Consider the following 26,268-nt stretch of genomic DNA (forward strand, 5'->3'; position numbering starts at 1 on the left):
GGTAGAAGCAACTGAGCAGTAAAAGTCGCTAATACCAGAGAGGGCAGCGGCTAAATGTGAAGGATGTGGCTGCCCTCCCTGGACATGAGCAAACCATATCCGTAGGGCTGCCTCTGTAAGGTCCTCCTCTGTGTAAAAGGCATCTGGAATCCTGATGCTGGCAGATCGGCCTCTCAAGTGAGGCTCTGAGATAGCCAGAACAACAGGGAAATGGTCTGAGGTGGAAACCCCCGCAGCAATGCATACCGATCCACCTCTGTCTAGTGCCCAGTCATCTACATAAAATCTGTCAATGCGTGCATGAATAGGCATCTGTTGCCTCCTGTTCGACCAAGAGAACAGGAGGGACTGTGGCTGAATAAGAAAGGCATCATCACACCAAATATCTCTGCCACAGAAATGGAAAAGGAAGGCATCCCAAGCTGCTCTCTCCAAAGAGTGAAGTCCGCCTTCTCTACCCCCTTTTTTGTCTGAAGGTAACTCGACCATGTTAAAGTCACCTCCAATCACCCAAGAATCCACAATGGGGGCCCGGGAGAGCAAAGTCTTCCACATAAGGACACGTTCCCCTCTAATGTTGGAGGCATATAGGTTGAGGAAGCCAACCTTACGCCCTCCAATCAAAAGAATAATCCACTGAGCTCTAGAGGGGATAATGACTCCGTGCCCAACAACTAAGGGGAGAACCGACTGCGAAACTGAAATAGAAGTGCCACCCCTAGTGCCCAATGCAGGCGACCAAAAAGTATGTCCTGAAAGCAACTTGCCTGACTTGGCACAATCTCTATAATCCAGCTTGTGCTCTTGAATAAATAATATATCAATGGGACCCCCAGTAACACCTGGATGAAGCTGATCCCGGATCAGCTGTCTACGGCGGCGATGTGGGACGCCACCTAGGCCCTGTATGTTCCAACTGATAATCCTCATCGACGGGAGGATGTAGAGTGGAACACCTTACCCGACCTAGTGGCGGAAACAAACCCCTCAACAGGGGAAGACCTCCTGCTCGAGGAAGGAGGGAAGGAACCCAGTGGAGGAAAGTCAATAGGGGAAAGAATCCTGGCACCTGAAGAAGAAGCCCTGTCAATAGGAAATCCAACCACTGGCTCCCCAAAAGTAGCGGGCACAAACTCCTCCTCTGGGAAATCTGAACTCTCTGCCAAGGCTGAAAACGAGTTCCTGTGAAGCAATCCAGACACCGGAGTACGAAGGATCCCTTGTGAGGGAAGAGGATCAACAGTGTAAGCTATCCCCTTCCCCCTGTCCAAGGGAGGGAGTGAGGAAGGCTCTCTACCCGGTGTCTGCCCAGCCGCGGAAATCTCTCCGTCCTCAAGAGGAACATCTGGCAGTGCTGGATCTAAGGAAGAAGCTGCAACTGGGGAGGAGGTCGAAGCTTCAGCGTCTCGGACTGTGCAAGGTGAGACAGGAAGGACAGCTCGAGGTGAAGCAGAGTCTACTAAGGTACCCTCGTGAACTGAAGGAGGGACCTGCACACGTACTGGAACCCACTGTAAAGCGTCGCGTGTGCCTGAGGGAGGTGGGGGTCGAGGAGCAGGTGAAGGACCTGTACCACCCCCCTGACGAGGCCGAGGAATAGGTACTGGACCTGTACCACCACCTGACTGAGCAGGACCGCCACGTGAAGAACGAGGAGCAGGAGCTGGACCTGTACCACCCCTCTGTCGAGGTCGAGGGGCAAGTGCCGGGTCTAATCCCCCCCCCTGTCCCCCCTGTCGATGCCCTGAGGCGGTAGCTGTACCAGAGGGCTTCTTAGGCCTTTTCTTCTTCCTGGGACAATCCCTGGCAAAGTGTCCCGAGGTCCTGCAAATCCTGCACTGGTCCTGCCTGCCTGAAATCTCCACTCTCTGGCGAAAAAAGAAACCATCCGGGCGCTGTATCATGACGTGGTCCATCTCGAGGTTAGGATCCTTGCAAAGGACCCTAACTCTAGGAACCCCATCAGCCTTGGTTGCCTCTGCTGCAGTCAATGGCAACCCAGGGAGGGGTGGGATCTCAGCAATTGCGCCAAAATGCTCCCCAATAACAGAAAGAAGTCGATGGTAAACCTGGGGAAGCCCGGGGAACCTGATGAAGAGCGAGAAGAATTTCTTATCTGCCTCCACTGGGTCGAAACCAAGGTGAAAGGCTTCAAAGAAGATCTTCCAGTGTCCCTGGTGTAAAAAATCGGCCTTGAGCACAGTGCTCGCAGCCTCTGGAGTGTCAAAAACAACCTGGAAAAAACCTCGTCCCAGAAGGCGAACATCTACCAATCGAGGAGCGAGGTCTGGGGGGAGAGCCGCAAGCATCCAGTCTCTGGCTTGGGATCTGGAAGGGTGAGACCCGAAGATGCGTGCTAGCAAAGTGGTAGAGCACTCAATCTCTACATCCTTCTTGAGCTGCTGCAACTCGTCTTTAGAGAAAGTGATAGTTTTCGCGGCCGGTGGAGATGGAGTAGGATTGGCTGACGGGGAATCCATCGCCAATCAAGGTGAGGAGGCCGACTCGAACAGAAAAAAAAAAAAAACTCCTTCCGTTCCAAAAAAGCTGCGAGGGGCAAGGGAGGGGAAAGGGGGGAAGGGGAAAGGAGGCTAAGAGGAAACAGGGGGGAAGGGGAGGGAAGGAGGAGAGGGGCTGGGGCTGAGAGGGGAGAGGGGCAAGCTGAGAGGGAGGGAGGGGAAAGGAGAGGAGAAGAAAGGGAGGAGTGAGAGGAGGAGAGGGGGCGGGAGAGCAAGCAGGGAGGGGGCAGGACAGCAGGGGAGGGGGCGGAGGCAGGGAGAGGGAGCGGAGCAGCAGGGGGGAAGGGGCGGAGGCAGGGGGGAGAGGGGGAGCAGCAGGGGGGAGGGGGCAGAGGCAGGGAGAGGGGGCGGAGCAGCAGGGGGGAGGGGACGGAGGCAGGGAGAGGGGGCGGGACAGCAGGGGGCAGGGGGGAGCAGCAGGGGGGAGGGGGCGGAGGCAGGGAGAGGGGGCGGAGCAGCAGGGGGGAGGGGACGGAGGCAGGGAGAGGGGGCGGGACAGCAGGGGGGAGGGGGCGGAAGCAGGGAGCAGAGGGAGGGAGCGAGGGACAGGCAGGGGGAGGGGGCGGAGCAGCAGGGGGGGAGGGGGCGGAGCAGCAGGGGGGGAGGGAGGGGAGCAGCAGGGAGGGGCTAGGGACAGGCTGAGGGGGGAGAGAGACGGGCTGAGGGAGGGGGAGCAGCAGGGGAACGGGGAGGAGCAGCAGCTCAAAACCCGGCAAAAGGATTTTGTATAATGCAAGCACAGTAATCTGAGATAGCCTCAAAGGACGAGAGGAGGACCCAAGGGAAGTCAAAGTCCAATCCTCTAATCGATCCTGGAGTTCCAAAGGGGGAATCGGAACCATAGGGGAAAGCATACAAGTGATTTGCTGCCACAAAGTACGATAATGAGAACCCAAACCATACTATGTGGCTGCCAGAGAAAAGGGAAGCATAGAGCCATCATCATGAATAACATTAGCAACAGTATTGATCCCTTTAAAAGAAATAAAGTAGGAACGACGAGGTTCCTGTAAAGCAAGTGGATGCTGGAAAACTTTTGACTAGTGAATGCTTTCATCCTGCAAAGAGTTACCCATCAGAGATTGTTGACCATGCCATTCAAGATGAGACAGAATATGCTTCCAGTCAAGAAGCAAGTTGGAGACCGTAGGACAGCCATGCAAAGTGCCATCAATGCACCCAAACAAGAAATCCCACTGAGTGGGTTGCCAATGACCAAAAGCAGGAGTACTGATATGTGTGACTAGAGATTGAATCATGAGAGCCAAGGGCTGATCACCTTTCAGTAAATGCAGCAACATTTTTCCCATGTGAGCTAGCATGTGCACCTGGATATTAGTGATATTCAATCCTCCATGCATTTTAGGGGAACAAATTCGGTACACCGAAAGCAGTCTAAGACTTTTTTTGCCATGTTTGGAACACCAAAAGATTTCCATAATGACAAACATAAAGGAATCAAGATCTGCCTAGGTGAACATGATCAAAGGCAAATAAAATTGAATGTACGCCACAAGAATGGACTGCACTATTAAGAGACGAACATGTAAAGGCCAGGTTGCCAATTTCCAATATTCAAGCTTTTTCCTAAGCTTGATTAGAACCCAATCAATTTGCTGTCGACGAGTAAGTCCCCAGCCCAAAGGATATCCAAGGTGTCGAACTAACTGAGTGGGTGGGATGATCTCCCCTGGCCATACGAGACTGTGCCAGTCTTTAATATGCAATGGGAGCAGCTTAGACTTTTGAAAGTTAACATGAAGGCCAGCTGCCAAACCATAACCTGAAAGGGCTTGCATCAAAGCAGAAAGATCAGGCTGAGTATTCCTTGGAGTAAAGAAAGAATCATCAGCATAGGCCTGAGCAACCATGCTTCGATTTTCATCCAGTTCCAAACCATGGAGAGAATCTATAGCCACTAGATGATCAATGTATTGTAGCATAGGATGAGTAGCAATGGCATACAATAAGGCACTAAGGGGACAGCCCTGATGAACCGAACTACGAAGTATCCATTCTTCAGAGATGTCTCCAGAAAGAATACAAGCAGCATTGCTATCCCTGTAGAGCCAATAAATAACCTGCTGCATTTTTATTCCAAAGCCCAAGGATCGCATTGTTTGCGAGATGAATTCCCATTGAACTGTGTCAAAAGCTTTGGCAATGTCAATCTGTAAGAGCAAAACATCCTACTGCGTGTACTTGGCATATTCAATTCCAACATAAGCATTGGCAATATTGTCCATGATATGCCTACGAGGAACAAAGCCATATTGAGAAGGATGCAGCCCATCATGTAGATAGCCTTTGATACGGTCAACAAGCATTTTAGCTATGATCTTGTAAATCACTGACATGAGCGTGATTAGGAAGGAGCTTTACCAGCCCCTTTTTCCATGACGGAGGCATTTGCTAATTTTCCCAAGCTGAATTAGCCATCCCATCCTGGAGATTTCAACAATGAGGCCATCCCATCCTGAAGATTTCCATCTACCACAGGATTTAACTGCATCTGACAATTCCCTCTCAGTGAAGGAAAGTTCCAGTTCCAAAGCCTGAGCTTGAGAAAGAATTGGATGGAATGCGACACACACACACACACGTTTGTTGAGTACACATAAGAAAAGAAGTTTTCCCTAAATGGGAATGCCCTTCCTTTGTGTCGATGCTTCTCAAAAAGCTCTTTTCCAAGTGGTTTGGTTATCCTTGTCACAGTGTTGTAGTGTAATGTCACCATGTAGCACTCTTTCTATGATGAAATGCTCTTTTACATCAATATGCTTTGTTCTTAAGTGATACATTGAATTCTTTGCTAGTGCTTGAGCTGATTGATCATCATAGTATGTAGTAGTCGGCTTTGTCTCATCAAAGTAATATGTCCCTGACAATAGTCTTCTAAGCCAAATTGCTTCACATGCTCCTATTGCTACGGCTCTATCTTCTGCTTTTATTGATGAAAGAACCTATTGGCTGTCAGTTATGACCATGAAATTACTTATCCACGGAAAAAAGCGCAAGCTTGAGTTGACATCCTAATATTCTCATCTCCAGCATAGTTTAACCATGAAACTTAAGATGATTACCTCTATATTTTATTTGTGATTGTACTTCATTCAAGTATCCATTTAGGAATGCATTTTTAACATTTAGTTAAAACTTAATACGTACTCCATTTGCTTAAATTCTATGGTTCATGCATTTGCTCAATTGCTTGGATCTTACTTGGCTCGGTTCGAATGGCTTATTTGAAAATCACATGACCAGGAAACACACCCATCTTCACATAGAAAACACACTTGGCCGTGTTCGGGGAGATTCCTACCTGCCTACACCTGCCAAAAGCTGTTTCAAAGAAAGCCAAATGCACAAACAGAAACTGCCAAGTATAGACAAAAATCATCCAAGTACATGGCAATAAACTTGTGCAAATAATCTCGGAAAGTCTCAACCATGAACCTATGGAAAGTTGACGGTGCATTTCACAGACCAAATGGCATGACTTCGCATGCATATGCACCCCCTTATGTGATAAATGCAGTCTTCTACTAATCCTCACGTGCCAAAGACATCTAATTGTACCCACTATAGCCATCCATGAACAAGTACATCTCATGTCCTACAACTTGGTCAAGTATGCAATCAATAAAAAGAGATCCAACATTGTCTGAGCATTAAGTTTCTAGCGGTCCATGAAAACTTGGAGCTTGCCTTTCTTCTTGGGCACCACCACAATTAGAAACATATCTGGATGAATCCAAGAACATGCCCGAAGTTATTCTCTAAAAATACAACACGTGCAGTTTCAATCTCATGATAGTCACTCATAAGGTTGAAAACTGAAGGGACGATCGCAAAATAGAGAGTGCAGGTAGCAAAGAGTCGTACCATAGTTTAGCAGTCATGTCAAACTTAGATAATGAAAAGGTACAAGTACAAGGTACTTGTACCTAGACCTAGGACTAAGTGTCCTAGGTGTCACATAGGACTAAGTGTCCTATGTGGCCTAAAAGGCACTAACACTACAAGTGCCTACACTTATGCCTACAAGGCACATACCATGGCCTATAGGGCATCACTAGAACCACCAGAAGATGGCCTACAAACCCCCCTCCATGGGATGGGCTGAAGTACTCTGGAAACATCTCAGAATACCTGATACTTTCTGGTCATGGTGGCACATGTTCATCCAAAAGGATATAGCCACCTATGAATGTACAAGGGATGTCAGATCATGTAACAAAGGGAACCAAGTGTAAAGCCTATCGGAAGACTTCGAACTTGGGACGAGGAAGTGCCTTTGTAAACATATCTGCTATGTTGTCCTCTGTCTCCTGCTGACAACCGCTCCCGAACATAATGATAGTGAACTTTGATATTCTTGGTACGCGCATGAAACACTGGGTTACGCGCAATGGCCTGGCTGGCAAATACCAAGATCTGTAAGTAACTGTCGAAGCCAAACACACTCTACTGTAGCGGTGAAAGCTGCCCTGTACTCAGCCTCACAACTAGACGTGGCAACTGTTGGTTGCTTCTTGCTGAGCCAAGAGATACATGAATTGCCAAGCCAAAAACAATTGCCAATATGTGACACTCTGATGTCGGAACATCCTGCCCAGTCACTATCCATGTAAGCATGCATGGTAAGTGAACCCTAATCACCATAGAAGAGGGATAAATCCTGAGTGCCTCTGAGATATCTGAAGACTCTCTTCACTACCTGCCCTAGTATGACATAAATAAATAAGGCATCCAATAGCCTGCTGATAAAGAGTGATATCACATGGTGGGCTCCCATCATGAGCTGAGAATTTGAAACTAGGGTCCACTGGAGTAGAGATTGGCTTGCAATCCTCAAACTGAAAACGATCAAGGAGCTGTACAATATACTTGGACTGAGACATCATGATACCCCCCTCAACATGAGCAAACTCAATGCCCAAATAATAATGAAGCCGTCCCATGTCTGACATGTCAAAAATCTGCTGCAAATCAGCCTTGAAAGCTGCAATTTGCTGAGTATCTGAGCCCGTGATGAGCATATCATCCACATATAAAATCAGCACTAAAAAATCAGATCCACTCCCACGGACATAAAGAGTGGGTTCTGTGGGACTATTATGAAAACCAAGGGATAGTAAGTGTGCATGAATTTTGGCATACCATGCCCTGGGTGCCTGCTTCAAACCATAAAGGGCTTTTCTAAGCTGGCATACCTTATTTTCAGAATTAACAACCTCAAAGCCAGGAGGTTGTGTGACATAGACTTCTTCCTACAGATCCCCATGAAGAAAAGCAGTCTTGATGTCAAGTTGGTGCACTTGCCAATGATGATGGGCTGCAATGGCAATGACACATTGAATGGTAATCCTGGATGTGGGAGCAAATGTCTCCTCAAAGTCAATGCCTTGTTGTTGGGCATACCCTTTTGCAACAAGACAGGCTTTGTATCAATCTATGCTGCCATCAGATTTCCTTTTTAATTTTAGACCCACCGCGTTCCAATGGCATGCTTGCCAGGAGGGAGATCTACTAATTCCCATGTGTCATTTTTGGCAATAGATTGTAACTCAGCTTTCATTGCATCCATCCACTCTTTGCTGTCAAAAGCATCTTTATGGCACAAAGGCTCTTCATTGCAAGCTGTAGCAAGGAGTGCAAACTCAAGAAAGTGACCATGCTGTCTATTCCCTGATCTTGTCCGGGCAGCAAAAGGCTGATCTTGTTTGCTGTCCCTCAATGTATCAAGAAGCCATCTGGGAACTTGCCTTTGCTGTCTATTGACAGCTCTTTCTTTAATGACTGCACCATGAGTAGTGGGATCATTTTGTGCCAGAAGAGAAACCTGCAAACCAGCATGAGGAAGTGGCTGATTATTGCTTGGTGGAGGGCCTGCAGGAGGCTCATGTTGCTGGTCAAAATCCTCTTCTGATGATGGCAGAGGTAACCAAGATTCAAAGGCATCAAACATGTCAACATCTGGCTTTGCTTTGCAGTCCACAAGAGGAGAAGCTGAATGTTCAGCAAAGATTACATCTCTAATGACAATAATCTTCCCAATATTTGGTTGATATAACCGATACCCTCTGCTCTCCTGGCTGTAACCAATAAATATGCATTTGATTGCCTTGTCATCAAGCTTGTGTCTCAGCTGAGATGGTACATGAACATATGCAAGAGACCCAAAAACTCTCATGTGTGAAAGTGCAGGCTTCCTGCCTTTCCATGCTTCATAAGGTGTAATGGTCTTCAATGCCCGTGTAGGTGATCTATTCAGCACATAGTTGGCACACATTACAGCATCAAGCCAAAATTTATTCGGCAAAGACTTGGCCTTAAGCATGCATCTGGCCATCTCCATTATTGTGGACCTGTTTTTCCTTTCAGAAACAGGATTCTGCTGAGGAGTGTAAGGAGTAGTGCATGAGTGAATAATGCCCCGTGAAGACAGAAATGCATCAAACTCCTTTGACATATACTCTCCCCCCCTATCTGTGTTGAGGGTGACAAGCTTGCATCCTAATTCATTCTCAACCATATTCAGCCATCTTTGAAAGCATAAGAAAACTTCAGATTTGGCCTTTACAGGATATACTTAGCAATGTCTTGTGAAATCATCAATGAGAGTCATGAAATACTTATACCCCCCAATGGCATTTTGACACATCCCACCACTCCTGAAACCTCTGATCTGCAAAACAAACACACACCACATGAGAACTGAGCCGGCTGCTCACCACCCAACCATGACATCTACGGGATGTGATCCCAATCAGGAGATGTCCCCTCCGAGCCACGAGCTGAGCTACTGGCACGAACTCCCAATCAGATCCAAACCAGCCTGGTGTCCCATACCACCAGGTGGCGCTGTGAAGCCCTGGATCTGCCACTGGGCCTTGGGCTACGCTAAGATGCAGGCGCGCGTCCGTGACTCAATCCAGGAACAGACTTTGCACTTGGGAACAAAACTTGCTCTCAACTGCATACTGAGAACTGAACCCCCTGGGCCCCTTTTATAGACTCGGGCCCCGAGCGCCAAAAATAGCAAAGACCTATAAATAGTTCGTACCCTTGCCACTCAACCCGAGAATCAAGCCTGCCTAGCTCTAAGCCTCCCCAGGCTACCTGAGCTAGTCTAGTGTACCCAGTACACGTCAGATACCAATCCGTGCACATGACATACTCCCCCTCCTCTAAGAACTCACTCCTGAGTTCGCTATAAAACTCGGAAATGTTCTTTGGAGGTTTTGTAATGTCTCCCATGTTGCATCCTCCTCAACACGATCCTTCCACTTGATTTTGTATTCCGTGATAGATCGATTACGAATCTGTCTGTCACGAAATTCAAGAATACACTCAGGTTCGTGAGGAATAAAAGTCAAATCTGTAACTTCTATTATCTCGTGAGGAGAAACAAGTTGATCTTCTGCACCCAAAAGTTCTTTCAGTCTACTGACATGAAAGACTGGATGTACTTTAACATCAGGAGGCAATTCTAGTCGATATGCAACTGGTCCAATTCTTTTAATGACCTTGAATGGGCCACATTATCTGGGGGATAATTTCAGAACCAAACCAATACTTAGGCTCTTGGATTCCTTGGGAATTCGCAAATATACCATCGTTCCTTCAGAGAACTCTCTAGGTGAACGATGTCTATTAGCATAAAATCTGTCCCGATCTTGGGCAGTTCTAATAGACTCCTTGGCAAACTGCAACATTTCCTGCATATCTAGCAAGAAGTTCTTAGCAGCATCATTTTGAATCCCTTTTAATCCAACCATAACTGGTGACTTAGGTTGAAACCCGTACATAAGCATAAAAGGACTGTAACCAGTACTAGAATGCTTTGCACTGTTGTAAGCAAATCAATCATAGGTAGATAATCTTCCCATGAAGACTGTCTCTTAGATACATATGCCCGAAGCATGTCTTCAACCAACTGGTTAACCTTCTCTGTATTGCCATCGGATTGTGCATGATCCGAGGAACTCATACTTAGAGTAGTTTCTAACTTCTCAAAAACAAGTGTCCAAAAATTACTTGTAAACTTTGAGTCCCTGTCACTGACTATGTCAGATGGCAAACCATACAGCTTAAACAAGTGGTCCACAAACTCGTGAGCCAACTGAACAGCTGAAATAGTTGTTCTAGTAGGTAAGAATCTAGCCATTTTTATCAACCGGTCGACTATGACCCAAATGGAGTCATGACCCTTGCGCGTTCGAGGCAAACCAGTAATAAAATCCATGGAAATACTTTCCCATTTATTACCTGGAATCTGTAATGGCTGTAATAAACCCGCGCTTCTAAGGCGTTCTGCCTTAGTATCCTGACAAACTCGGCAACCTACTACATAGTTCTCAATGAATGCACGCATCTTTGGCCAATAAAAGGTATGCTTCACAAGAGACAGAGTCCTATGTATACCCGGATGTCCAGCACTAGGAGCATCATGACACTCCCAGAGAATCTTGGATTTAAGGTCCAGAACATCAAGCACACAAATCTTTTCATTCCGGAACAACAAGCCGTTCCTAATCATCCACTGACCTCCCGCCGCCTGTACTGTAGGTAGCACAATCCCTGAGTCCTGGTCAACCATGGAGCTCCCATCCTAGACTCTCTACCAATAAGAACTGAAATGACTATCAGTTGCGTATAGCCCTCTCAAGGATTGAAATAGGTCTGAGGATATTTCCGTAAATGACAAAGCATTTACAAACTTAACTCGACTTAAGGCATCCGCCACACTATTCAACGAACCCTTACGATAACGTATTTCAAAATCAAAATCTTGCATTAATTCTGCCCATCTAGCTTTCCGTCCCCTCAATTCAGATCCATCACACACATACTTAATTGACTGATGATCAGTCAATACAAGGAACTTTGAACCATACAGGTAGTGTCTCCAAACCTTAAAGGCATACACTACAGCATAAAGTTCCTTTTCAAGTGTGGGCCAACGATATTGAGTGTTGTCTAGCTTCTTACTCTCGAAAGCTACAGGTCTGCCCTCTTGGAATAGAGCTGCCCCAATCGCATAATCACTCGCATCGGCCTCTAAAACATAAGGCCGGGTAGGATCGGGTAATGCAAGAACGGGTGCTTCCTTGATAGAAAACTTCAAGGTTTCAAAAGCCTTGTTCATTGCATCATTCCAAGAGATCGGCTGGGTAGACCTGCGTCCATGACCTTTCAATATGTTTGTCAAGGGTGCCGTGATATGTGAATAACCACGCACAGACTTCCGTAGAAATACCGTAAATCCTAGGAAAGAACGAAGTTGTTTCACAGTCTGAGGGATAGGCCATTCTAAAACCTTCTGGATACGATCCAGATCAATGCTAATACCTTCAGAAGAAATCTTGTGTCCTAAGTAAATGATCTCCTTCATAAAGAAGTCACATTTACTCATCTTGGCATAGAGCTTATGCTGTCTTAGAATAACTAAGACAATCCGGAGGTGTCCGATGTGATCCTCAAGCGTTCGACTATATACCAAGATGTCATCTAAGAATACTACAACAAATTTGCCCAGAAAATCCCTGAACAAATCGTTCATCATCTGCTGAAAGGTGGCAGGAGCATTGGTCAAACCAAAAGGTAGTACAAGAAACTCGTAATGACCATACCTAATTCGGAATGCGGTTCTATCTATGTGTTTAGCATAGATACGGATTTGGTGATAACCCGTACGCAAATCAATCTTAGTGAAATACTTCGCTCCGGCCAAACGCTCTATCAAATCATCGGAACGAGGTAGAGGGTATCGATTCTTAATTGTCACTTTATTTAATCGTTTATAATCTATACACATTCTCCAGGTAGAATCTTTCTTCTTTCTTAAGAAGAAAGGTGCACCCCAAAGGTGATTTACTTGGGCGTATATAGCCCATATTCAGGTAATCCTGTAGCTGGGTAGCTAACTCATCCTCCTCGACCTGGCTCATCCTATAAGGTGGCACACTAATAGGTTGAGCCCCTAGGACTACGTCTATGCGATGATCTACTGCCCGTTCTGGAGGTAAACCTTCCGGCAGTTGAGTAGGGAATACATCCTTAAAACTATCTAATAACATTCTCAATTCACGGTGTTCAAACACACTTAAATCATTCTTGTTAATTACAGAAACAACAAATGAAGAAAGCGGAATCAAAACACACTGATAGACATCATAATGAGAAGTGTTTAATATATTTCGAAGCTGCATCGCAAATACAATAAGTCCCTGATAAGAGGGAATTTTATCACACTGAATACAAAATTGGGTGCCCTTATCTACAAAAGAAAGTGTATGCTCCGTCCATCCAATCTGAATATTGTGGGTTTTAAACCACTCTATTCCAATCAACAAGTCTACATGCTCCAGGTGCATAACATAACACGTAAGAACCCCTGTGTAGGCTAACATCCGGATAGGAAGCACTTCAACCTTGCGATCCCAAAACTGCTTCCCAGCTGGAAGCTGCACCTCATAGGTGTGGTCGCTAGGTACTGTGGACAGCCCCATCTTCTGCACAAATTTGTAATTAACAAAATTGTGAGAGCTGCCCGGATCAAAGAGAATGTGAACTTGTTGGTCCCTAACTTCTCCATAAACTCGAAAAAGATCATGGGAACCAAACAACGAAGTATTGAAAGTACAATTACAAGAGAGTGGGCAGGTAATGACATTTACAGAAATACCTGTCATCGAGACTTGGTTCGCTCCCTTGGCTGTGGTACGTGGACCCGCCTGGAGCTTCGGTCCGAGCGCTAACTTTTGATTCTTGCGCTTTGGACACTCATTCTTGGTGTGGCCCCGCTCCTCGCAATAGAAGCAACGTCCTTCTTTCTTGAGCTTCAAAGTACGAAGGAAACGGGCTTTACCATTCTTTGCCTGAGTCAAGTGTTTCTTGGAGGCGTTGTTCGTAGACTTCGTCTCCCCAGTACCAGTCCTAGGCTGAAAGAACTTGCGTTTCTTCTTTCCACTCGTGTCGGAAACTGTAGTTGCTTTTGCACCGGCCATGGTATCATCATAAATACGCGCGTAATTCATGGCCTCTTGCAACGTTGTGCATTTGTTGTTCTTTATTTGCAACTTGTATGAATCTGGCAAACCATCCACAAAGAAACCTAACAAGGTCACTGGATCCATCTTTGTGGCCCTGGTCTGCAGATCTCGAAACCTTTGAAGATAAACTTCAAATGACAAGTTCTGCTTTGACATATCGAGGGCTTTAAGCTTGCCAACGATATCATAATCGTCCTCCTTCTTCAGGAACTCCTTCCTGAAGACCCCTTCGAAATCTATCCATGTATCTGGCTTAGGCTGGAGTTCCTTCCACCATAGCAACGCCTTACCTGACATGAAACCGGCTGCAAGCTGGATTTTCTTCTCATCTGGGTACGGGTGGAACTGAAAGTGTACCTGCCACTTGTGTAACCAAGTGTCAACTACCTCCTTCGTTCGAGACTTTTGATCTCCCGGAAAAGGATCTGGAGTTATGTTCGGGCCTAGCACTGAAGCCATGGCATCCACATGCATGAGTGCCTGCATAGTGCTAGCCAGAAGAGTGAGAGTCGTCTGAATCCCTTGGAGTTGCTGTGTCAACCCCGTTTGATTCGCATTAACCTGCTCGAATTTTCCATCTAGAGCAGTGGTGAATTCACTGAAGGCCTTTTTCGTAATCAGGTCATTATAAAGACCCTGATCTTCCTCTCCCACAGGAGTGTAATCCAAATCCTGCTCTCCCATGGTGAACTCGGGATTTGCAGAATCAGACATAACTGAAATCTGATTTGGAACGAATATAAACTGAGAGAAATAATTGAGAAATCGTAGCTGAAAGGATAGTGGAGCAGAGAAAAACTGTCCCAAGAGATGCTGACGGAAGAAGATGCTGAAAACTGGCGAACCGCACGCGCAATAAACCCGGAGGCTGGCTGAACTCGATGCAGGCTGCAGCGTACGGAATTCTGCAGCAATCCGTACCGTACGGTACCCTCCTGCTGACCGTACCGGTGACGCAGCTGTACGGATGGCTGACGTGGCTGTACGGCTGCTGACGCGATCCGTACGGCTGCTGATGCAATCTGTACGGATGCTGACGCAGTCCGTAAAGTCGCTGACGTGTGTGTACGGTGGCTGACGTAGGCAGTACGGTGATGACGCAGGCTGTACGGCCGATGACGCAGGCTGTACGGTAGCCTGCGCAGGCTGTCCCGAATCTCGATGGCGCAGTCACTTCGTAGAGCAGAGAGGGCTCCTTGCAAGGCTATGGCTGGGGCTGGAACCCTATCCAACTATATAGGGAACAGGGCAGCCTAATTAGGAAGCCCTGCTTCCAAAAAAGGCTCACCCTCCCAGCTTTGGAGGGTGGTGCTTTTCGAAAAAAGCAACACCTCTTCGTAGGGTGATCGCACACTGTTCCTGCACATCGCGCCTCTCCCTGCCCTGGCCGAAAATCGTACCAGCCTTCGCACCAACACAGCCTCCACCACAGCCCCGTCAGTCGCTATCTGCTTGCCTACAACTCAGCTACCCTATCGCCTCTCTTTCCTTCTTCTCTGCTCTCTCCCTGCTACGTGCATCCTTCTCTCTCTAAAACCCTTCAGTAAATTCGAAATCTAGACTCTCTCTTTCTCCTACCTTTTCCCTACATCCTGACCACCCCTGATAACCCAGGAACCAAGCAGAATTTGCAGCAACAAATTTCGAATTTTAGGGCATACCTGGAGGAAGAAATCGTCAAAAATTCTTGCATAAGAAATTCCTACCTCAGGAGCTGGCTCTGATACCAACTGACACATCCCAGCACTCCTGAAACCTCTGATCTGCAAAACAAACACACACCACATGAGAACTGAGCCGGCTGCTCACCACCCAACCATGACATCTACGGGATGTGATCCCGAATCAGGAGATGTCCCCTCCGAGCCACGAGCTGAGCTACTGGCACAAACTCCCAATCAGATCCAAACCAGCTTGGTGTCCCATACCACCAGGTGGCGCTGTGAAGCCCTAGATCTGCCACTGGGCCTTGGGCTACGCTAAGATGCAGGCGCGCGTCCACGACTCAATCCAGGAACAGACCTAGCACCTGGGAACGAAACTTGCTCCCAACTGCATACTGAGAACTGAACCCCCTAGGCCCCTTTTATAGACTCGGGCCCCGAGCGCCAAAAATAGCGAAGACCTATAAATAGTTCGTACCCTTGCCACTCAACCCGAGAATCAAGCCTGCCTAGCTCTAAGCCTCCCCAGGCTACCTGAGCTAGTCTAGTGTACCCAGTACACGTCAGATACCAATCCGCGCACATGACACATTTGTCCTCATTGGGCCACAGACATCACTGTGTACTAGCTGCAATTTCCTTTGTGAGAGTTTTGGACAATTCTTTTGAAAAGGAAATCGATGCATCTTACCCAAAAGACAACCCTCACACACATACTTGGAAACTGTGTGAGTCTGAGGTACATCATTTGCCATCTGCTTTGAATGTAGCTTTGCAAGAGCTCTATAATTGAGATGGCCCATTCTCTCATGCCAAAGATGAGTTTCAGCAAGCTCTGAACCTGAAATAGCCAATGCTTCAATAGAAAGTGCAGCTGGATGATGATCAAGGTGATAAAGCCCTTTTTGCAAAGTGCCAGTGAGAACTATGGCATTGTCATCACGAAGATCATAAACTAGACAGCTGTAGCCATCAAAAATTACTCTGAAACTTGAAGTAGCAATTGCTGAAATTGAAATCAAGTTGACTTCAATGCCAGGCACAAAAAGGACATTTGTCAGAGTAACGGGATGGCTTGAAATGGATGTGAGCTGCACATCTCCAACTCCTTTTACAGCATATGAAGCATTATTAGCACATGTAACAGTCCCCCCTCGAGGTGCATCAGCTAAAGAGTGGAACAACTGCCTGCAAGATGTGACATGCTTAGAAGCACCACTATCAAAGTACCAGGACTGAGCATCATTAGCAGTAAAGAGTGCATCAGCTTTGGAGGGATCAAATGAGCAATGGACAGCCCATGCCCAATCATCCTGAAGAGCATGTGCATGTGAAGCATCTGCTGGCTCATGGGATTCAATAGCATGTGAGGCATTAACTGTCAATCCTGCTTTCTTTTTCTCCGAAGCAATGCGCTTCCTGCATTCTGAAATGTCATGTCCAGGCTTGCGACAATAGTTGCATCTTTTCTTCTTTGCCTTATCTGCTGTATTTTTAGATGCATGGGAGGAATTGCAGCTGCTATGCGCAGATTTTGGCTTGCCCATAGGCTTGGAAGCCTTGCCTCTTCCTGTCTGCTGTGAAGCAAATGCATGATCAGGAATAATGGCTTATCTGTTAGCTCTACTTTGCTCTTCCTGCAAAAGCGAAGTAACTAGCTGATCAAAAGAATAGTGGTCTGGATTACCCATGGCCACTAATCAAAGGGTTGTAGCAAACCCTTGATATGTATCTGGCAGTCCATTCAATGTGGTACTGACAAGCTGTGAATTTGGCACCACCTCATCAATGTTGGCAAGCTGTTCCACGAGGTCCTTGACCTTTGTCAAGTATGCATCCATTGACTCACCTTCATTCATACTGACTTCCTATAATTGCCTTCTCAAATATGCAATACGAGCTTCATTGCGAATCTGATAGAGAGAAGCCAATTTATCCCAAGCATCCTTTGCTGTCCTGCAAGACCGGATGTGTGGAATAATGATTCTCTTGCATGATAAAGCAATGCATGAATGTGCATTTGCATCTCTTGCATCCCATCTTGACTGTTCTTGAGTTGGAAGAGCAGCAGTAGGAGTGCTAGAGGAAGAGGCATCGGGAGGAGTACCCCCTGCAGAAGGACCAGCAGTAGAGGCAACCACTGAAGCATTGGCTGGCCTCAGATCAGCCCCAGAAACAATATTCCACAAATGCTTCGCAACAAGAATATGTTTCATGAGATAAGACCACATCGGATAGTTGGTGCCATCCAACTTATCATCTTCACGAAGAACTCCAAATAAATCTTGATTGTTCCCAGCCATAGCAAATGTGATACCCTGAAAAAAGACCTGAAAACCCAAAAGCCTCAAGGCTATCACTGCAAAAAGCTGGCTGTCCAAAAATGACAGCAAATATCTGCAAATTTCTGACCCAAATCAAAGGGCAAATGCAGATCTGACCCAAATGTGACTGTGACAGGCAATGTTCACTGCAAAAAACAGCAAATCTGGCAAAAGCCCCAAATTTAATGAGGGCAAATAGGCCAAAAAGAGGGCAAATGTAGAAAAGCCCCAAATTTTACTGAAACTTTTGCAAATGTGACCCAATGTATGTAAATCTGACTCAATGTCCTGCAGAAGTGACTCAATGTCCTACAAAAGTGACTCAATGTATAGCCTCAAGGCTTGAAAAAGCAAAAGTATGAGTTACTGTCCCAAACTCAAAAGTATGAGTTACTGCTCAGTTGAAATTAAGCTTCCAACGCAAAAGCCCCAAATTTTTGTTGACCAAATTCCGGATCAAGTACAACTGTACGGATGTCAGTACGGTGCTTGTACGGAACATAGTACGATAGCTGTACGGAACTGTACGATAGCTTGGTACGTGCACACGTGACTGTACGGAGAAGTAGTACGGAATATGCACAATGTACGGATCAGGTACGACGCAGTGTACGGAACGCAGGTGTACGGCGATGCAAGTATCCGTACGTGACAGTACGGAACGCAGTGTACGGCGACGCAGATATCCGTACGTGACAGTACGGACGTCTGGTGTGCAGGCTGTACGGTGGCATAGGTAGAGCTGAGATTTGTATGAGGTTGTGGAAGCTGGGCGCCTAGATCAGCAGCACAAAAAATGGCGACTGATAGCCACAGGTGCTGTAGGAGACCTCGAAAAAGCTGCAACAGAACCTAGAAGTAGTCGCCTCTGCTGGAAAGCAGCAATAAGGTAAGTTATGGCGACAAAAATGGCTCTCGAAGCCTTAGACAGCAGTTGAAGATCCTCGAACAGGCTGAAGATGTGACAACCAGCAGAGCAACAGACTCCCAATGAGCAATGGAGGACTCGAGGGCTGAGGAGAGCTGGAAGACAAAAGCAATACCTGCTCTGATACCGCTGAAGGGACGATCGCAAAAGAGAGAGTGCAGGTAGCAAAGAGTCGTACCATAGTTTAGCAGTCATGTCAAACTTAGATAATGAAAAGGTACAAGGTACTTGTACCTAGACCTAGGACTAAGTGTCCTAGGTGTCACATAGGACTAAGTGTCCTATGTGGCCTAAAAGGCACTTACACTACAAGTGCCTACACTTATGCCTACAAGGCACATACCATGGCCTATAGGGCATCACTAGAACCACCAGAAGATGGCCTACAAAAACCACCACGATTGGAAATAACCAATCGCTACAATCTATTGCCTAAATAAAGACCACTTGTAACAATCCCCAACTAGGGCACCGCCAGATCTCCTCTATTCTTGAGCTAACCTACACATAGAACATGCAACATTGGGACACATAGTGAAAGGGTTAGTGCGTCACCACCCAACCATAGGTCCATCCGGACCACCCCCGAGCTAGAGGTCAGGCAACCACCAACCGTAGTCCATCCCAAGTAGACTGCGCATCCCATACTTCGCAGCCCCAGCCAATCTGACTGTCGTTAGAGAGACACATGCCTAGACGGGTCTCTACCAAGCTTGGGTCTCTCAGGAGGCCCCATCTCCTGAGATGACCCCAAGTGAGTAATGACCCTAACTTATATAGACATAGGGTGTCCTAGGTGTCTCAATCCTAGGACCCGCTATTCATAGCATATATGCTAGGCGCCCTTACTCTCCCAGGGTTAGGCGCATATCTAGGATTGTCTTGACCTCTCCACACTAGCCATGGTTATGTCTAGGCGTGGACATAATATTCTCCCCCCCTGAATCAAGGAAAGTCTGAGACATGAAGTCTGGAAATTGGTGTCGAACAGGATTAACACTTTCCCAAGTAGTATCCTCCTCACAACGATCCTTCCAACTAACCTTCAACTCTCGAACTGTCCTGTTCCGAACTTGTCTTTCCTTGAAATCCAAAAGGCTTTCCGGTTCATGGGGCGTATAAGTGGATAAATATTCTAATCTTGTGAGTTCCTTCTCAGAGACCAAGTTATCTTCAGCGCCCAGGGCTTCTTTCAGTCGATTGACATAAAAGACTCGATGTACCCGAACTCCTTCAGGTAATTGTAGCTTGTAAGCCCCATCATTGATCTTTTTAAGGATTAAAAACGGTCCACAAGCATGCCAAAGTCCTCTGTACCCACGGATGACCAACATTGGGACTGTCATGACATTCAAACAAGATAAGACGTCTCGTATCACTCACATTGGGTACGCAGACCTTACCCTTTCGGAAAAGAAAACCATTCCGAATGGAGTATTCTCGAAGGTTACTACCACGAGGGGCATTCCCAACTTGTACTTTATCCCATACAATTTGGAAGTATTCATCTTCTGGATAAAGGCCCGTTAGAGAGTCATAAAGGTCTGACTAAATCTCAGTGAAGCTCAGTTGATTCACACTACCGATCCTGCTCAGAGAGTCTGCTACGTTATATTGGTAGACCCCTTTCGATTTCGAATCTCGAAATCGAATTCCTGCATCAACTCTGAGCACCGAGCTTTCTTGCCCCTTAGATCAGTTGCATTGCAGAAATGTCTCACGAAGGAATGGTCCACGTAGACCACAAAAGTGGAGCCATACAGGTAATGTCTGCACTTTTTCAACACAAGAATGACCGCATACAACTCTCTCTCATGCGTAGGCCACTTACACTATGGTTCTGACAGCTTTTTGCTCTCAAAAGCTACTAGTCTACCATCCTGGAACAATGCTCCTCCAATGGCATAGTCACGGGCATCCATTTCAACCACAAATGGTTTACTCGAATCAACTATCTGCAATATAGAAGCTGTGGTAACTGCATGTTTCAACTGCTTGAAGCATGTATCCATTTTCTCTATCCACCCAATGGGAGTTCCTTTGGAAACACTTCGGGAAATTCTGTCAGCACATCTCAGATAAGCTGAGCCTCGAGTGAATCCTCACTCAAAGAACTCTTATCCAAAACTTCTGCTAACTCAGTAGTCCAAGTATAAGGTTCAGCGCATCATGTGTAACCCGAACAGGTGGATATCCATCCATACTCTGTTCTCCCCTCACTGAATCCTCAGTATGGGCAGCCAATCCATGGCTGCGGTATTTCCATGATCTGAATAGACTGCTGGACACTTATCTAGTACCCTGTTTTTCTGGACAGCAAACCCATTATCGCAATCATTACCCTCGAGACACGCTTTAAAGGTGTGTTTAACCGAGAACAAACTTGAATCGTTATTGAAGTAGAATTCAGGTTTCTCAATACACCAAAACACTTCAGCATCTCCCGATTGGAATAATTCAAACGTTTCCAAAGCCGAACAAATATATTGATCATATAAAGTATCCATATCCATTTTAACGTGAGAAGCCATTTTAAACATAGGACCACGTAGATCACCAGCTAGAGAGAATAGCTTTTCATTCAATGGAAACTGAACAATATGAATTTTATAATCAATATTTACATATCTTTGGAGTAAACCAGTTAAGACATTTCCACTCTTGGAAATAACTGAAAGAGAATCAAAGCTACCTGCAGTGCCACATAGGATGATGACTTGTATGAGAAGCCACCAAGAAGCTTCTCCCTCACACCTCCTCAGCTAGGGTTTGCTTAATTGTGTGTTTGCAGCCAATCGATGCATTTTCAGTTTAGTGCATCCATTGTAGCCAGCTTGCTGGAGCTTGGACAAGTCCCCCCGGCAAGGATCTAGGGAAAACTCTGAGAGGCAGGAGCGTTTCTACAAGGCTTGGCTTGCATGTGTCTTTTATGTATTCATAGAGCAAGGTATTCGCTGGATCTGTAGTCCCCCACCCTGGTTGTTAGCACTTGTTACAGAGATTCCCTAGGCACTAAGCTGGGTTCCCTGAAAACAGGCTGGTTTGACAGCCAATCTTTCCTCTTTATTTCCCACAATCAGCACCTCACAGATTACTAATTTGTATGGTTGGTTTTTCCAAGAATTAATAGAAAGTTCTTTTCTGGGGGGGGAATGTTACATTATATACTCCCTAGAGTAGAAGACACTCAACAAGGCATGAAGGAATCAGCACACAATATACTGAGAAAGCCTCAAAGGAATGGTATAGTGGGTCCTTGAATTCCATTCCAGGGGATACAGAATTCAAAAACTTTCCCGAGTTGAGAACTTGAATGTCACTAGACATAATACTAGAGCCACAGCTAAAGATGGCCAGACCATTCTGTGGTTTCAGCTATCCCATATTATGATGGGCTCATTTGGCCCCTTATCTTTCCATTTAACCCTCTTCTCAGCTTTCAAGCCTGCTCGTTAAGCTGAAAGAGATATACAGAATTTGCACAACTGCTTAGGTGTGTATGATGGCATGGTATCCTCCTTTTAAGATACTCTTGCTCCCTTGGTAACAATTTCCAGAACATTCTCATTCATTGCTCACGATGTAACAAAGAAACATGTCACACAAAACATACCTGAGCACCTTCCTTGCAAACTTCATCTCTGGAGTATGAAGGACAGCTCGGCATTGGCGGAACCATAGTGACAACGAATCTGCCTACAGTGAAAAGCCCCTCAGCCAGATTGTATCGTAATTTCATGTGCATAACTTGAAAGAATAACAGATGCTAAGAGTAGAATAAGTACAAATGGGTCTTCTTGTAAATGCTATGCTCTACCTGGTATCTGCTCACATTGCCCAAATTCAATAGCACATAATAGGCTCTGAATTCGGCTTCATTCTTCATTGTTTCACCAGCCTTCAAACCATACAAATCAAAAAGACTCGTAAGTGATTTGGAAAGCTGCTGTAAATTTAGATGAGAATCTGAAGCATGTCTTCCTGGAACACGCTGGCTCAGCTCATGCTCGGACAATATGTGAAAGCGAACCTGCAAATAGAAAACAACCAAATGTGTTACAATTCACAGATGTATGCAATAATTTACCTAAAACAATCTGATACCGTGATCTCAATCCATATTATGATCTGACAAGATCAGCATTGCAGCATTGAAATGAGGGGAGAAGGCATTGACATGCTACCCCAAGGATCCTGAACACGTCATCTAGAAATCAAATGGCTCAAAACTTTTTACAAAGCAAATAGTTTCTAGAAGAAAGTAGAGAAATCAATCACAACAATTAATAACTTCTTCTTAAATTGGAAGCCATTAGTTTCTTCTATGACAAGAATTGTTAGCACTTAGCCTTGGTACGGCCTTATAGTCCAGTTAGGATTCAGTCAACCCTCAGGTTGACTTCATTGGTCAACTCTTCTGGTTGACTTTGGACCATCACTCGTACTTTCTCATTATCCATTTGCATAGTTGTTGTCCGCTCCCTCGCAATCTATTTGCATTACATTGCTCCCCACACCCAACAGTAGTATCAAAGCAGCTTCAAGATCCACTGCTCACCCCCATGCACATCTAGTTGCCCATTGCTTGTAGCTCGACTTAATGTTCAGCTGCTCAAGTTCTGCCGTACATCAGCATTGCACTTTTGTACCTACTTGCATAGCGCCGTACTGCATCTAGCTTACAGTTATACAATGCTTTAAGCTTTCCAAAAGCAAAAATTTGCATGCATAAGGTTTCCAACATCATTCTACTCCAGTGAGTGGTATCACCCTACATTAGGCATACTCCTGTACGAGCCTACAGTAGCATCATCCCTGCAATCATCGTCCATCCATACATTTGTTATACAACTATACATTTCCCTGTACAGTTTTTGTTGTTCAATTGTACGACGTTAGACACTCAGCCGTCTATCTATACTTCGTCCATATAGTCATACATCCGTGTGCAGCTGCAGGCGCTACTTCAATACTATATGTGTCCATACCACCTGCCATACATGTCCGTACCACCTGCCATACGATCTCTTGAAAATTACCTTACAGTACCAATCTGCAGTGTTGTACATCACCGTACAACTTGTTGTACACTGTAGAGCACTTAGTCACACATGTATACCTCCTTGAGATCTCCATTCACAAAGGCAGATTTTACATCCATCTGAAACACGGGCCAACTTCCCTGGGCAGCTAAAGCCAAAACACTGCGAATTGTGGTTAGTCGAGCTGTGGGAGCAAAAGTATCCTGATAATCAAAACCATGTACCTGTGCGAATCCTTTTGCCACGAGCCGAGCCTTGTACTTATCCAACGTGCCGTCGGACTTGTACTTGGTCTTGTACACCCACTTGGTGCCGATTACCTTGCGTTTTGGTGGTCGATCCACAAGGTCCCAAGTGTTGTTCTTCATTATGGAGCCATACTCTGACTGCATAGCCTCCATCCACCTATCATCACCCTGTGCCTCTTCAAGACACTTGGGTTCATCAGCACGGATCACCTCTGTCATCAAAGCATAGTTGACCAAGTGTTCCTGCGCCCTTCTTTGCTCCTCTAATCTCTTGGACTGGCGGTGTTCGGATGGTTCCTCCTCAATGGCTGGAGGTTCTCTCCCGTCCAAGAGCTGCTTTACCCACTTCAAGAAAGGCCGTTGCCGTTGTGGTTCTACAGGCTCTTCTTCCTCTTCTTTATCTTGAATCCTCCCAAGCACCATTGGGGGAGTTCGGTCTGCTATTGGTGGTTGTACTGGATATCCTGGTCCTCGTTGTCTGGGAAGGAAGCATCCTCCTCCAATTGATGCGGCTGTTCTGAGAAGACCACATCGCGACTTACTATTACCTTCTTGGTAACAGGGTTATAGAGACGGTAACCCTTCGCCTCTTCACTGTAGCCCAAGAAAATACACTTCCGGCTCTTCGGTTCCCATTTGGTCCTGTTAGCATCAGGGACATGCACAAAACAATCACATCCAAAAACTCTGAAATGTGCAGCTGAAGGTTTCTTACCAGAAAAGGCATACAGTAGAGTCATCCCGTTCGTTCACAGCCTTCGTGTAGCTACGATTTAGAATGTAAACTGCAGTGTTATATGCTTCAATCCAGAAAGTCTTTGGCAAATCTTTCCCTTTCATCATACTCCTGCCCATTTCACAGATGACGCGCATCTTGCGTTCTACTACTCCATTTTACTGTGATGTATGTGGTGGGGGTTTTTGCCTCTTGATCCCATGACTTTTGCAGTAACTTTCGAATTCACTTGATGTGAACTCTCCACCTCTGTCTGATCTCAATTTCTTCACCTTCCTCCCCGTTTCTTTCTCGACCATTACATGCCATTCCTTGAACTTACTAAAAGCCTCGTCTTTAGTCTTCAGGAAGTATATCCATATCCTTCTACTGTAGTCGTCGATCAGCGTCATGAAGTAGTAGAAACCACCCAAAGCTTCCGTCTCCATCTTTCCGCAGAGGTCCGTGTGAACGAGCTCTAGAGGAGCCTTTGCCCTGCTGGCCTCTTTAGGAAAGGGATGTTGATGCTGCTTGCCCATCATATGCAAGCTTCACATACATCGGGCAGATCTGTAATTTCTGCTAGGTCTGCAATCATTCCACTTTTATGCATCTCCTTTAAAGAACTAAGGTTTAGATGACCAAACCTCTCATGCCACAGCTTAGTGTTCTTCACATCGGCTCGAGCACTGAAAGCTGAGAGTTCGTAGATGTTGTTGCGCCGTGTACCTTTACCAATGACCTTCCCTTGAAGATCCAGAATCTGTGCACCATTCTTATCGAATTGAACTTTGAGGTCCCGATCCGTGATCGCAGAAACGCACAACAAGTTCCTCTTGATATCTGGCACATAAAGAACATCGGACAACTGTTTTACAACTCCATCTGACTTGAGAGCTATCGTACCTTTTCCTTTTGCTGGACATTTTGCATCATTGCCAACTGCTACCAGGATGTCATTCCCTACCGGCTGTAGAGAGGTGTACCAATCCTTCCGACTGGTCATGTGGCACGATGCACCATTGTCAATAATCCCAAATCTTCTCTAGTCCTCGTCTTTTGACGCATCTCCTCCTCCAGAAGCATTGCGCTGATATCCTCAAAGTTGAGGGGCGGATTTCTGTTCTGCGTATTCAGCGCCGTAACAAGACCGTTGTACTTTGGTGGGAGAATCCGTATGCACCTTCGTGCTAGATTCTCGTTGGTGATGGTGATGCCAATCGCAGTCATCTGATCGCGCAAATTCTTCACCCTGGTGATGAACTTCTCTGCCGCTTCAGACTCACACAGTTTCTCGTTCACGAGTTGAGTCTCCAGATTCTGAATCCGCGTCTGATTCGTGGTCTTGTACTGATTTTTCAAGACCGTTCATGCCTCCTCCGCTGTGGTGACATGTTGAATTAACGCCATGACGGAATCACTTACACTGCAGACAATAGAACACAACGCATCTACATTTCTTCTTGTCCACGCGAGAATCTCATCCGCAGTTGGTACTATCTGTTGTCCTGCATTGGCTGGATCCGGTCTCGCAACCGGCTTCACGTCCACCCCAGTAGCAGTATCCCAAAGCTCGTATGCGCTTAGGATGGTCTTCATCTTGAACTTCCAGAGTGGATAGTTAGAGCGGGTCCAACTTTCCACTTTCGCCAACGGTGGGATTCGCAGTCTTGCGGGCTGGGCCATCTCTCACAATCTGCTCGCAAACAGAAACACACTACCAAATCTTCTTGCTAGAGTCCAAGCTCTGATACCATGTAAGAAAACA

General features: G+C 46.1%; 1 protein-coding gene across 5 annotated transcripts in view; it reads right to left on the reverse strand.

Annotated features, from left to right (window-relative positions):
- The window catches only part of SAC3C (SAC3/GANP/Nin1/mts3/eIF-3 p25 family), a 63,729-nt gene that overhangs the window by 7,386 nt on the left and 30,075 nt on the right, over positions 1-26,268 (reverse strand). For all 5 annotated transcript variants that reach the window (XR_015543200.1, XR_015543205.1, XM_087394123.1 and 2 more), the window contains 2 exons: positions 22,313-22,525; positions 22,109-22,191 (listed from right to left, as the gene is read on the reverse strand). Coding sequence is in view for 3 of the 5 variants with exons in the window: in XM_087394123.1 (XP_087250249.1) it covers positions 22,109-22,191; positions 22,313-22,525 (296 nt within the window). In the remaining 2 variants the exon portion in view is untranslated. The remainder of the gene's footprint in view (positions 1-22,108; positions 22,192-22,312; positions 22,526-26,268) is intronic.

This window comes from Dipteris shenzhenensis, chromosome 1 (genome assembly GCF_047967505.1).
Source record: "Dipteris shenzhenensis isolate YYH24624 ecotype China chromosome 1, Dip_SZ_1.0, whole genome shotgun sequence".
Lineage (NCBI taxonomy): Eukaryota > Viridiplantae > Streptophyta > Polypodiopsida > Gleicheniales > Dipteridaceae > Dipteris > Dipteris shenzhenensis.